The sequence below is a fragment of the Corticium candelabrum genome, chromosome 5 (assembly GCF_963422355.1).
Source record: "Corticium candelabrum chromosome 5, ooCorCand1.1, whole genome shotgun sequence".
NCBI classification, from domain to species: Eukaryota; Metazoa; Porifera; class Homoscleromorpha; order Homosclerophorida; family Plakinidae; genus Corticium; species Corticium candelabrum.
Window position 1 is genome coordinate 19,883 of NC_085089.1, and position 14,440 is coordinate 34,322.

The window sequence follows — 14,440 nt, forward strand, 5'->3', positions numbered from 1 at the left end:
CTCTTCTATAGTATTTGGCGTTCAATTATCCGAATTGGGCGTTCAATTATCCGATTCAGGCGTTCAATTATCCGTTGCTTACAGCTGTTGTGCAATATCATGGAAAAGTGAATAACTTACATTGTCTGCGGTTGGGCAGCTGCTCAAATATCATCATTCATCAGCTGTATAGACGCAATAATTTGTAATTAATCTTGACTTTAGCGTGAATTTTTAGCGTGTGCTGTACGATATTTTTCTTTGCACTAATCTTGGTGTCCCACGTTTCCGCGGAAGTCTAACTAAACTGTTGTGAGCGAACTAAATCTACATATCTAAGAAGCCTACAACAACGGTTTTATTTCGTCAATCGTGGTGTAATTCGCATATTTTGTAAACCGCTCGTCCTGCGTGATACCATGCAACAGTCCATCATACGTCTTAGCTGGTTTTTAGCTAATGAAGAGCTTGAATTTCACTACTTCACCTTCCCACCTTTCTTGAATCAATCATTTATTGTTCAGCTGAAACGTGAGTGAGCATCCTAGAAAGACGTCATGAAAGAAATGTGCGACTAAAATAATTATTTCTATATTTGGTACTTCTAATTAGGACAGAACATCGGATAATTGAATGCCCGAATCGGATAACTGAACGCCCAATTCGGATAATTGCTTGCCTGAATCGGGTAACTGAACGCTGAGTTCAGATAATTGAACGCAAAACACTCTAGTTGTCTTCAATTCTTCGTTCACGCTTCAGTCGTCTCACTCGTTTACTGAGATAGTCGCGTAACAATGATCGCATAGTCACGTGACAATGGTTGCGTAGCAATAATTTCTATCAAAGTAACTCGCGGAAACTCAAAAAACAGACTTTTCTCTTCTTTTAGCTTTTCCTTTTCATTCCGTTTGTCCCAAATCAGTCTCCTTTTCTCTTTAGTCGCGTAAGGGAGCAGAATCGAGAGTCGTTTGACTCTCCTCGCCAAGAAATTACAATTGAGTCGACCCCTCAAAAGAGGTCCCATGCTTCAATTTTTAGCGCATATGTTACGGAGCCAAAATTGCATTCATCTGGCATCGTCGTTTTGTTGATTTGTCTTTCTGTTTTGCCGTAAATCCATGTGCTGACGTACGTATATATATAAATATATAAATATAATATATCTCGAGCTCAATTGACATGACAAGAGAGAGGCTCGCTTCGCTCGCCAATTATCTACAACTACATAGTCAACAAACTAAACGAAGTATACGTTCAAGACCATACTTAACCCTTTCAACCCCTTTGCCCGTGTTAGCCGGTCAAGACACAGTCTCACGCACGGCGCCCTACCCGACTTCCGAGAGGACTTAGTGTCCGACCTCGTCACGAGGAAACTATCGGACACGTCGACACTCTGCAGCAGCACACTCAGTGTGTGAAGATGCCGTGCAGCAAAACAACATGACATTCACCACATCACCTTGACAGAAATCGGTTGAATATTCAAGACACAGCTGAAGCTGATTCCGGATAGCGTCCTCTGGCGTTACACCAAGTGGAGACACAAGCTGCGAGCTGAGAGAAAGCGCGATCCATCTCGTCCGCAAGGGCCGGGTAACCCCCGGCGAACGAAATAGGAATTCTGGTCATTGAGCCGCACTGGGCCGAGTCAACAAGAACACCAGAGCCTCACCAGTCGAGGAGCAGTACGACCGGAGAGCGCATTAGTAAAAGCAGGTATCGGGGTCTCCACGTTGACGTACCTGTGGTCACTCGATGAACTGGCATGGATAGCACGTGCTGACCCCTTGGCCAACCCTAACGCTAACACTATTCTCTTACCCAAACTTTAACCTCAATCCCAACCCTAACCCCAACTCCAACTCCAACCCCAACCCTAGCCCCAACTTCAACTCCAACCCCAACCCTAGAAGGTATAAGTATGTACGGACGCGTGTCTGAAGCCGCCAGAGTCCCCATTCCATAGTTTGCAGTCTGCAGTCTGCAGTTTCGTAGACTGCAGTCCGCAGTCTGCAGTCTGCGTTTTACAGCACCCGAACAGCTCCGCCTCTTACAACGATATCACCCCACCCATGCGTAACGGACGCTCCATCTCGTCTCTTTAAGCTCCTGGTCTGCTCGCTTCGTCGCCTATATTAAACTAGATTAAGTGTATCAAGGAAACCGTCCACTTTCACAATTGCCAACAAAGTGCGATAGCCTTCAATCTGAGTCTTCTGTCGGTTAGTGGGAGCGGAAGTTCTCGCTACGGCAATCAGCCCATGCATGGCAACGGACTATTTATGATTCGTTCATATTTTTACAAATCGCAGTCTAAAAGCGTTTTACTAAATTTTACATACATACTGAGCCAACAAAGCAGTGATATAACCACAGTTGCGCAAGTTCTGCACGCATTTGGAAACACGGACTATCATCTGTAGAAAAAAGTATTTTCCATTATTGAACATTGCTTGCAAGTTTAGAGTCAAATAAAGGCAAATGCAATCCAGTTTCAAGTGGTTTGTTTCCTTCAGCAAGAAATGTAGCCAGTCCCTCTTCAGTCGACGTACTGCTGTCCTTCTTCCGTTTCCGTCGTTTGGCGAGTGGTGCATGGGCGACATCTCTTAATACGAATCCCTCCTTTACAGCTTTGTGGAATGCATTAAGAGTTACTGTTACAGCATGTTCAATCGACCGTTTACGGCGAGATCCTAAAACTTCCGGCGTCATAAGAGGATTACGTTGAGACACGACCAACTTTAGCCTCTGATTGAGCCAAGGGTGTTCCAGAACGTCTGATGTTGTAAGTCGCAATTTAGGATCAACAGTGAGTAAACCTACAAAAACAAATAAGTAGCGACGTATCCACATAAACTACACAAACGACTTGGCTAAAAAGCAGAGTTCCGAAATCACTTGATTCTTTCTCAAGATTGACTTTCGAAAAAATTACAGCAGCAGTGGTATACTGCTAATAGAAGTGTGTTGAAAAACAACACACAACACATGTGTTAAAAACAACACGCACGTGATTTATAACTATAGTCTTTTGTTCTAAAACAGGTTAAAATTTCAGGCCTCAAAAAATTGGTCCAACTAGTTGTCGTCATTTGACGAGTTTCCTAAAAAAATGAGTCTAGGACGTTATGTTGATATCAATCATAATGTTTAGTGGTCTAGCGCCATTTTGTACGGCCTTGAACTTCAGTCCAGTGCAAGCATACACGGCAGTATTCCGTACTTCACGATGGCATGTAACCAAGAGTATCCAACACATTACCGTTGAGCCAATGGATATGACGTGTTACATAGTTTAGACAGAGCTACTGTATCTTCATGGAGACAACAGTGATAGCTAATTGACTTAGTTAAACGCAATCACCTCTCTTTGTCAAAACAAGGCGGGACATCCACACGTGACATTGCGGGAGTTGTCCGTTTCTTACTACTAGAATCGTATCTACCTATTTCGGCCTACAGGATTTACCATTGTCTCCACTTCCTCACGTGCTCCCTGGTCACAAACTTAACTCTGTCGGAATCCTGAAATAGCTCTCGCACTCCCCGTTTCATTATCCGAGATAACAGCAGTTTGTCAACGCTGCTGGTAATTTACTACGCGTTCATGTCATTGTACGACAAATGTCCCAATGTGAGGCGCATGTTTCATTACATTACAGCTATCCGTCTGCATACCGAGAAAGCTAGCCTTGGTCTGCTCTAGTCGTCATTTGACGACCTAAACTACAACGTTCGTCGTCAGTTGTAAAATTTAACTCGTCAAATGACGACTTGACGACATATTTTTCGAGTCGGTTTACAGGCGCAGATCTATAGGATGGATCACTGAGCCAGCCAGCCAGATAGAGTTTAAGTTATTGATAAAGATGACCTAATTGACAGAACCTCCACAACAACATGACTCGCCTCTAATTAGATCTTTAGCAGTCTCAGACACTTGCCGCCATCTTGAGTCCGGAAACACTACGTCACCCTTTTTAATTCTTTCAATTATCTTAACAGCAGAAACTCCTTCCAAATTGTCTCCATAATGTTGAAAGGGAACGTGGCCAGAAAGCATAGTGTACTACATTGAAACATACACAATAAACACAAAGTCATAGTCAACATAGATATCGTCATTATTTCTAACCAGAATAACTCCCAAACTCCACAGATCACATGATTCATCATAACCGTGAGGTACCTCTTTTTCTGTCACTGAAGCATTGGAAACTTGATTGAGAACTTCGGGAGCAGCATAATGCAGAGTGAAGCAAGGGGTAGTCAACTCTTGGTTGCCAATAATTTGGCGAGCAAATCCAAAATCAACTATTTTTACTTCAGCGCTATCCGACATACTCTCAAAAAGCAGGTTCTATAGCAAAAATGCATACAAGCAATTTAACAATATACTTCAACATATACATATACAGCAATTTCCAGTTCCAATCACCATATTACCGTCATGCAGATATACCTGGACTTTTCAGAACAGTTCAACAAAGTTTGGTACCTATACAGGCATGCATCCATATATGGCAAAGAGGTGCCACTACAATCTGGATAGACAACGCTATCATCTGCTAAGCATATGTGCTTCAAAACTAATGCAGAAACTCGTCCACATAGAAAATGTGACAAACGGGAGAGCTGTTTAGAATAAGCTACAGTAGCAACATCAGAAAGTACTAATACCGTCCACAAGAGGTCGCATTAGTAAAGAAAAGATCATCAGGAACAACATACACAACTGACAGATAATAAACAAGAAAGTGAACAAGAGGAGAAGAAGAAAAAGTAAGAGAAAATTGTGTAATAAAAAGAATTTCTTAACCACTATAAACACTGGAGTATGCCACAAGCGTGCTAGAGGGCTAAAATTGTTGTTACATAACTTTTGGTTGTATTCTGAATTGGTAAGCTCTTATTGCATCTCTATGACATTGCTGAGTGACTTCTGGTAAAGAACAATTGTACAAGCCAATGCTTGTAACATCTTGTTCATAAAACACCTACTGATGTTACCTCTATCCTAACTAAGGCATGCCGGTAAACCTCTGTCATAACAGTAACAGGTGAACCACACTGTGACAGCCTCTAGGGCATGCAAAAGTTGCGTTACTTAATACTGTATGCAATACCTCTGGTTTCAAATCACGATGAACTACGCCCTTTCCATGAATAAATTTGGCTGCTTCAACAAGTTGCCTCATTATTCGACTTGCTTCCTGTTCGGTAAATGACTTTTTCTCTCGTAGACGCTGTAGCAGCTCTCCACCTTGACACAGTTCCATTACAAGATAGAAATGTAGCTACAATACAAATTGCAAAGTGTACTGATTCTACAGTGCACAACATTTGACACAGTCTCCACTCACTTCATCTCCAAGAATTTCAATTAATTTCACAACGTTCTTGTGCCCTTGACACAGCTTCAGTACATGTACCTCTCGAGTTGGGTCACACCTTGTAATGCACACATTTACTTCCATTAGTCAGGAACTGAAAAAATGTCACGCAAACATAATTTCCATATTTTCTCAATTAGCTAGACTCAATTACCCCACACCATAAAATAAGCCATGCTGTAAAGTACACAAGTATATTTCAGGAACCGGTTTGTGACCATATTGGCCAATTTCAATAGACTAGTCTGTTTAAGGCCAGCCAGCCAGTTTGGAAACTGACCAGCTAACGAAAAGTCACCACCAAGCAACAAGACGTGACATTACCTATTGCTTATATATTGACAAATGGAATCAACACTTCCTTCTGTTCACATCAAGATTCAAGCAAGTATTGTGAATTAACCCAACAGTTCATAATGCTAAAGTGGTAAGCAGAAAAGTTTTCCCTTGTCAACCACTGTTTACGTTTTTTTGTTTAGTGTTGTTTGCACATTGATGCTATCCTAGTGCACCCTGTAAATGGCAGTCTGTCAGACTATCAGTCTGTCTATAAGACTGTCTAAATCTGGAAGCGACTAATTGGTCCAATGGATATTAAAAGTGCCTTTGATTTCAAAGCAGTTATGCCACCTGATGTCCTCAAGTGGGTCAAGTCTAACCTACTTGCGGTATGCAGACAATATAACACACACTAAAACGTTGAATTGCATCATGCTCTGGAAGCAATAACCACCATCCAAACATGCCTTCATAAAACCAGCCCCAGTTTGGCACACAGAAAGCAAGAAAACCTAAATGCAATCAATGGCGCGATAAGTAACAGTGTTCTCGCCAGTACCGTCAGTACGGTCAAAATGATGGTTGGGAGAGGGAAGGGACGTTTGGAGTGGGGAAAACAGCATTTATTGACGGTTGGGACAGAATTGGAAAGCCTTAGCATGCATAGTATGGGATCATTAGACATTAGTGGTCTTGATGGTCCCAAAGTTGCTACAGAACAATACATATTCTCATGTCAGACATCTGGTAATCTTACAAAGTGCATGGTCTCCTTGTTGGTGTTCGAGGTGAATTCCTGTTGACCTTTCACACAAGAAGTGCTAATGAGTGACTGGTTGCAGCAGGTGTTCTACTAATTACTGTTTATTTTCAATCTCATGTTTTGTACTCTACACCCTTACTCTTTTAGATCAGCTCATACTTCTAGTTCCAAGTCAACCTGTCATTGTACTAGTACTGTATTATCTGTCTGTCTGTCTGTGTTATGTTGCATTTGACTCTAATACTACTAGAGAACAGATAAAGTAATTTTATGACGTCATTACCAAATATGTCAGCATCAAACATTTGATGACGTCATTAATAACGTCATTATATTTAATGGCGTTATATTGACGGTTGGTAAAAAATCCTGGCTAGAACACTGAGTAAAACACACCGGGTAGTGCTTACCTCCTACTTATAATCTTTACCGCAAACTCTTCTCCAGATTTTCTGCTTCTGCAACGCCTAAAAACAAACATTTAGATTAACTGTATGTTGTACACTATGACTTTGTTTTATTGATGAAGTATAGCCAGACTAAGTGAGTGATAATCAAAAGATGTGAATACAGATGTGCATTTCTCTTGCCTCTTCAGCTCTTACAGAAGAGGTTGAAGGATAAGCGACCTATTCCGTTTGTTTTACTTCTTCTCTACAGTTAGAAGAGTCATGAGACATCTTCTACCCCTTCTGCTAAAAGACAAAGAACACAAGAGAAGAGCTCAGGCATACACATTCCACAACTTTGAATTCATCATAATGATGCTACAGGTTGATTTTCTTCCTTTTAGTTTTCATTCAGCAATGCAGCTCTAGTGCTACAATACAACAGCAAACTGTGTAGCAACCACTTCTGAGCTCATTGCGCTTTGCTGCTAATACTGCATATGCCCAACCTCTTTTTAGAACTCTTCTGCACGTTTCTTTAACTTGTATTGACTCTTCTGATGCAACAGCATATTATGAAAATAGAGTTCACAAAACCTAAGAAATGATGGTCGGCAAAGCAATTCTTATTATGCCACGCCCCTCAATAAATGTACGCGGGTCACGCCTACTTGTGATGCTCAGAAGTTATTAGTCAAATAGTTTATTATGGCTACTTACTTTTTGTTACACTCATCCTAGTTCAATAGTATGATGGGGCAATGTAACCACATGCAGGCACAGAAGGCACTTCATTCTCTAGATTAATATCTAGATTCAACGGTTAGAGTTTATAAACTGACCAACTGACAAACAGTCTGCTACACTAAACAACTGTAACACAAGTTCCTAAGCAACAACAGTTTAACTCATTTCCATGACAACTCAAAACAGTCAAGAGTTGGTGACGGACACTTTCTGTCCACTTCCTAATGCATGCCTCTTACATGTCTTGGTCCAGAACCAAATTCTGTCCAAGAATCTATAGCTGGCACACAATTAAAGCCAGACATTGATGGTCCGTTGCATTTCACAAAAAGGAGATCATCCAGAGTGGCAAATGTCGAGTCTGTTCTGCAATTTAGTCTTCACTAAATTCATTGCCAAAAAACCCTCTTTCACATTCGGCAGTCAACATCGGCAATGTGGCTGCCAGTTGCAGTAAGTGGGCTATGACTGGAAATCTCGTCCTTGCAGAAACGATAGCATCATAAACATCTCTGTATGAAGCTGTAGCGGACGGAAGCCGTATAATTTGTACACCTCACTAATTAGCTAGTGTGTTGCGAACCTCGTGACTTTTGTGTCATTTTTTACCGGCTCTGACCAGTTGTGTATTTTCGTTGTGTCAAGTAGTTAGCCTTTTGCTACATTGGTGACCCTGAAGCCAGGAACGTTGTTTCATGGCACACGAAGAACATGCAGTGTCGCTCAAGCTGCCAACTTTCTGGACTTCCCAATCGGAGGTTTGGTTTGTACAAGCCGAAGCTCAGTTTGAACTCCGCCTACTAGGCGACTCAAAACCCTCTGCGCTGATGGATGAGATGCTAGCGCTCCTCGGCGACCACACTCCGTGTCTACTCTTTGAGCAACTTTTTCTAGAGCGTCTGCCCGAGGACATTCGCATCCAACTGGTGGATGGAAAGATTGAAGACCACCGCGCACTAGCAAGACGGGCCGACGCTCTCTGGTCAAGCCGTGATATGGAGCCATTTACAGCGAGCGCCGTACAGCGTAGACCGCTTGCCACGAGACAAAAGCAGACAACGTCCGGGACAAGACAGAAGCAGACAACGTCCAGGACTTCCGGTTTCGACACCCCGGATTCTAACCGTTTGTGTTATTACCATCGCATCTTCGGCGAGGCAGCTCGACAATGCAAGCAACCATGCAACTGGTCGGAAAACGGCAAGGCCGGTCGCTAGTGGCCGAGGCGACCGGCCATAATCGCGGCCTCCTCTTCCTACGCGACTCAGTTTCCAAGAGGCAGTTTCTCATCGACACTGGAGCAGAAGTCAGTGTTCTTCCTGCTACTGGATTGGACACGCGTACGAGGCAACCAGGACCACCGCTACTGGCAGCCAACGGTAGCTCAATCAGGACGTATGGAACTCGCAAACTCTCTTTTCATTTTGCTTCAAACAGATATCAGTGGTCTTTTATAGTCGCCGATGTGACTCGTCCTCTGCTAGGAGCCGATTTCTTGCGCTCCAACTCTCTACTAGTTGATATGAATGGAAAACGTCTTGTGGATGCAGCAACCTTCCACTCTGCTCCACTTATGCAGACCACCAAAACTCCTGCGCCTCACCTTGATGCAATTTCGACCTCTACCGACAAGTATGACATATTGCTGGCGGACTTTCCAGCTATCACGACACCTAACTTTGTCCAACAACCTACCAAGCACGGTGTGGAGCATTTCATCACTACCAAAGGTCCACCAGTTCATGTTCGTGCCCGTCGCCTGCCTCCAGATAAACTAACAGCTGCTAAGGCGGAATTCTGCAGTATGGAATCCATGGGCATCATACGCAGATCGTCCAGTCCTTGGGCATCACCATTGCATATGGTGCCAAAATCTTCGGGAGGTTGGCGCCCCTGTGGAGACTACAGGCGCCTCAATGAAGCTACTGTTTCAGACAGATACCCAGTGTCTCACTTGCAGGATTTCTCTTCTCACCTCGAGGGTATGAATGTATTTTCTAAAGTCGACCTTGTTCGAGGCTATCACCAGATTCCGGTGGCTACTGAAGACATTCCCAAAACTGCTATCATCACTCCGTTTGGACTTTTCGAATTTCTCAGAATGCCGTTTGGTCTGAAGAACGCTGCTCAAGCTTTCCAACGCCTGATGGACACTGTCTGTCACGGCTTAGAGTTTGCTTTTGTCTACATCGATGACATCTTGGTGGCCAGTAAGGACATTGAGACTCACAAGCAACACCTTTGCTTGCTGTTCCAGAGACTCCAAGAACACGGCCTGGTGATCAACGTTTCCAAATGTCAATTTGGACGTAACAGTCTGGACTTCTTAGGCCATCGCATTACTCGTGCTGGTATCATGCCACTTCCTGAAAAAGTAGACGCCATCACCCAACTCGACCAACCAACCACAGTCAAGGGCCTGCAAGAATTTGTGGGTATGGTCAATTTCTACCGCAGGTTCATTCCATCCGCAGCTCATACAATGTTACCATTGTTTGAGGCATTATCAGGAAAACCGAAGACGCTGACCTGGGATGAGACCATGTTAAAAGCTTTCCACGACACTAAGAAAGCTTTGGCAGATGCAACTCTACTTTCACACCCGCATCACGATGCACAGATTTCACTCACCACTGACGCTTCAGATCTGGCAGTAGGGGCTGTTCTTCAACAGTTTGTGGACGATGTCTGGATACCCCTAGCTTTCTTCAGCAAGAAACTAAGACCACCTGAAAAGAAGTACAGCGCTTTTGATCGTGAACTGCTCGCTCTATACTTAGGAATACGGCATTTTCGCTACTTCCTAGAGGGTCGACAATTTATTGCCTTCACCGATCACAAACCCCTCACTTTCTGTATGTCAAAAGTGTCAGACCCTTGGTCAAACCGCCAACAACGTCAACTTTTATACATTTCTGAATTCACGACTGACATCCGACATGTGCAAGGGAAAGACAATCCTGTAGCTGACACGTTGTCGAGAGCCACCATCGCAAACGTACAACTGGGAATTGAGTACGGTGCCATGGCAACAGCCCAACAACAAGATACTGAAGTACAGGCCTATCGCACAGCAACGTCGTCGAGTCTACAAGTAGAGGATATTCCTTTTGGAACCCATGGTGTTACACTGCTGTGTGATATGTCAACCGGCCGGCCTAGACCGATCGTACCCGCCAGTTGGAGACGCCAAGTTTTTGACCTGATACATGGTCTATCACACCCTTCTGTGCGCACTACAAGAAAACTTGTAGCCAACAAATTTGTATGGAATGGCTTGCAAAAGCAGATAGGAACCTGGGCCAAGCAGTGCATTGCTTGCCAGTCTTCCAAGGTCCAAGCACACATCAGGGCCCCTCTGGAGAAGTTTAATGTCCCACATCGTAGGTTCGACCACATCCATGTGGACCTCGTAGGACCACTTCCACCTTCCAATGGTTTTACTCATCTACTTACTTGTATCGATCGTTTCTCTCGTTGGCCTGAAGCTATTCCTCTGAATAATACCAACTCCGCCAATTGCGCTCAAGCTCTAGTCTTCCACTGGATTGCTCGTTTTGGCGTACCACTTGACATATCATCTGACAGAGGGCCACAGTTCACTTCACAACTTTGGACATCTATTTCTCGGTTGCTAGGTACACAACTTCACCATACAACAGCCTACCACCCTCAGTCGAACGGCCTGGTAGAAAGGTTTCATCGCCATTTGAAGTCTGCCTTGCGAGCACGCCTCACTGGCCCCAACTGGGTGCGGGAGCTACCTTGGGTACTTCTGGGAATTAGAACAGCGCCTAAAGAAGACTTGGGATGTTCCTCAGCGGAAATGGTGTATGGCTCCACCCTTACAGTGCCTGGAGAATTTATCCCTGGCTTTGCTGACACACTCTCTGACACCAGTTTACATCTCCGTCAATTGCGCGACCAAGTACGCTCACTCATCCCAGTTCCGACATCTCAGCACGGCACCACACCTACGTCTGTTCCTCACAATCTGCTGCAGGCCAAGTTCGTTTTCATCCGTCGTGACGCTCATCGCACTCCTCTCCAACTGCCCTATGAAGGCCCTTTCAAAGTCATACATCCTGGCCCCAAAACCTTCCAGGTAGACATTGGAGGCAAGAGCGAAATAATCACAGTAGATCGACTCAAGCCAGCTCACATGGACCTGGAACATCCCGTCAAAGTAGCTGAGCCCAGACGTCGTGGACGACCGCCTAAGCATCCACCATCTTCGCCTGATTATGTACTTCGGAACAAAACCTCTAACGGCGTTCAATCGCAGAGCACCCGTTCAGGTCGTCAAGTCAAGGCCCCACTGCGTTACATCTCGGTTCTGGGGGGGAGTGGTGTAGCGGACGGAAGCCGTATAATTTGTACACCTCACTAATTAGCTAGTGTGTTGCGAACCTCGTGACTTTTGTGTCATTTTTTACCGGCTCTGACCAGTTGTGTATTTTCGTTGTGTCAAGTAGTTAGCCTTTTGCTACAAAGCCACCTTTTTTCTTTGTAGTACAAGAAAAAGATCTTGCCACTCTGCCACAACAATGGACACAATAGTGCTACTGATGCCATTAGGACTTTGACTCACTGTAACGACAGACTCAGGGTTCGAAAAATCCGATTGCCAAGTCACCATATGGCGACCACTTCTAGGTGGTTGGAGACTAAACAAACGGTGTGGTCACCAATTTGGCGACTAGAAATATTTGGTAGCTTTTAGTCTTACGTGGCAGCGGCTCTTGGATGCAAACCACCTGCTCAGCAGATGTTTTGTGTTACAATTAAACAAAATATGTTGCCACTTTCTAAGTCTACCATTTAGTGGCACCCTGCGACGTATGCCGTCTACTAGTACTTGGCACCTTTGTACATATTACATAACAACATATCACCTAGCAATCTATTGCAAGTTGTTGCTATTCTGTGTTTGACCATCATTTTTATTGACTCTACTGCCTGTACTAATCTCATTGGTCTCTGCCATCAGCTCCAGACAAACCCAACTAAAGACCTGCAAGAGAGTATTATTTTTCAAACAATCGCTATTCTTCATACGCTACACCAGCAAACCCAAGTCAACAGCTCTATCCTCGACGAGAAGCCACTGCGCAGCAGCTTCTCCCAAATAACACAAAATCTGCAGTCAATCGTAGTTAAAGGTGGCAGCAACTGCCTATTTAGATCCTTTCTACCATAAAGTTTATCACGTGCATTCCAGAGATTAGCACAGCTAGCCATAGGAAACCAGGTGGGGTGGGGTTTCCCTAGAGAGTTACCATGAATTACATGCAGTAGCCGGATGTACTGTTCTCAACAAATCAGTAGTGGCACTGAGTCAAACAAAGAATGCTCATGTCTTTTTGCATGGATTGCCAGGATGTCGATGTGATGACAAACCACATTGTCATAATCACATTAATTAACATTACAAACCACACAACCACATTTTGTTTGGCTGTAGCTATGTAATTGATTGAAAGTTACGATAAAATATGAACTCATACTATTACATAGAAAGAATCCCAAGCACAATACCGTAGATTGATATGTTTACTTGCTATCTACAATGTTCAACATTACCGCAAATTTCTAGTTAGGTCTTAATTTAATGTCAAACATGATAAGATCTGGAAAAGGGTCTCAACAGTGATATTAATGACTTGTTTACTTCTGGCATCTCTGACCTAGAAACTAGTGAAAGTTTGGTGAACAACGTTTCTCTAGGTGGCCAAACTGGTAACCAGATTCAAACCCATTCTTCAAACCCTGAACGTGGTTTTTGAATCTGTTAGCAAGGGTAGCAACATGGTTGTTTCCATACCCGATCTGTTCAGTTTCAACTGGCCCATTTAATGGATCAAAGATCCGTGCAGCAAGTACTGTGTCATCATTAAGCATTTCATCAAATCGCTTGTCCAGTGACCAAATAGCACTAGCAACCAAACGCTCTTTATTCCAGTGACCGAATAGCACTAGCAACCAAATGCTCTTCATCGGAACTAAAACTAGCTAAACTAGTTCGCGAACCGATTCCGAGTTAGGTACAGACAGAAATGCTTCCAGTTCTCCACCGAGACATGGCTTATCCTGGCAGTTCAGTCAGAGCCAACATTCTCATCATTTCCTTCACAGACATAGACCTCTTCGCTGTCTGAACTTGAATCGTCTTCTCTGCCTACCTGTATAGCTATGGTTTATCAATAGCAACAAGTAATCAGAGGCTATTAGCGACCCCTCCTCTAAGCACTCCCTAAGCATCTAAACACTTCACTACAATTCCCACGTTGTCTCTAAAGCCCTGTCCACACCAGACCAGAATAGATTGCAATCTGATCGAGATAGCGAGCGTCCACACTGCACTTTGAAAACGCTACCTCTGCCTCATTTTCAATATCACGTGACTGATGACCGATGTGTACGTGTGGCTTCTTTGCTTGTGGAAAGTGTTGATACAGTGACGTAAGGTGAGCGAGAACAAAGACGAGTGAGGAGTGCTAGATGTTCCGACTACACGCGTAGCATACATAGAGGTAACGCCCACTATTTCTAATTGGATTCAACCAATCGCAATCTAATCGCAATCAAAACCACCTCGCGATGTGGATTAGATTCATCGTGATCGAATCACAATCCAGTTGCCAGGGTGGACAAGCCTTAATTTTGGTATGGACTCTACGGCTGAGTAGAAAACGCGGATCCATGAATCCATGTACAATACATATTTGGGCATAAGTCAAATTAGTCTCAAAGTTCCAGACTGTCTCCCAAAAGAAATGAGAGACGGTCTGGATCAACTTCTGATCAAACCAAGTTCCAAAGTAGGTGTAGTTAGGCTACGTAACCATTCTAGTGTGAACAGGCTATTAGTGTACCGTTCTGGC

The 14,440-nt window shown here is 43.8% G+C and overlaps 1 protein-coding gene across 1 annotated transcript; it reads right to left on the minus strand.

The window, feature by feature from the left end:
* Positions 1–2,262: 2,262 nt before the first annotated feature.
* LOC134180561 (ribosomal protein S6 kinase alpha-5-like) lies at positions 2,263–8,561 on the minus strand. Its single transcript, XM_062647737.1, has 7 exons — positions 8,293–8,561; positions 6,831–6,887; positions 5,349–5,436; positions 5,112–5,282; positions 4,121–4,345; positions 3,895–4,054; positions 2,263–2,804 (listed from the first exon to the last, which is right to left on the minus strand). Exons 1-7 carry the CDS (start codon positions 8,559–8,561, stop codon positions 2,425–2,427), a joined length of 1,350 nt encoding a protein of 449 aa, XP_062503721.1. The 3' UTR covers positions 2,263–2,424.
* Between the last annotated feature and the right edge of the window lie 5,879 nt (positions 8,562–14,440).

Coding starts and splice junctions, on each gene's coding strand:
- LOC134180561 (XM_062647737.1), bottom strand. CDS start 8,561: ATGGCTCCATATCACGGCTTGACCAGAGAGCGTCGGCCCGTCTTGCTA. Junction 5,437..6,830: donor GTAAAGATTATAAGTAGGAG/GTAAGCACTACC, acceptor GTGCATTACAAG/GTGTGACCCAACTCGAGAGG. Junction 5,283..5,348: donor TTGAAATTCTTGGAGATGAA/GTGAGTGGAGAC, acceptor TTTGTATTGTAG/CTACATTTCTATCTTGTAAT.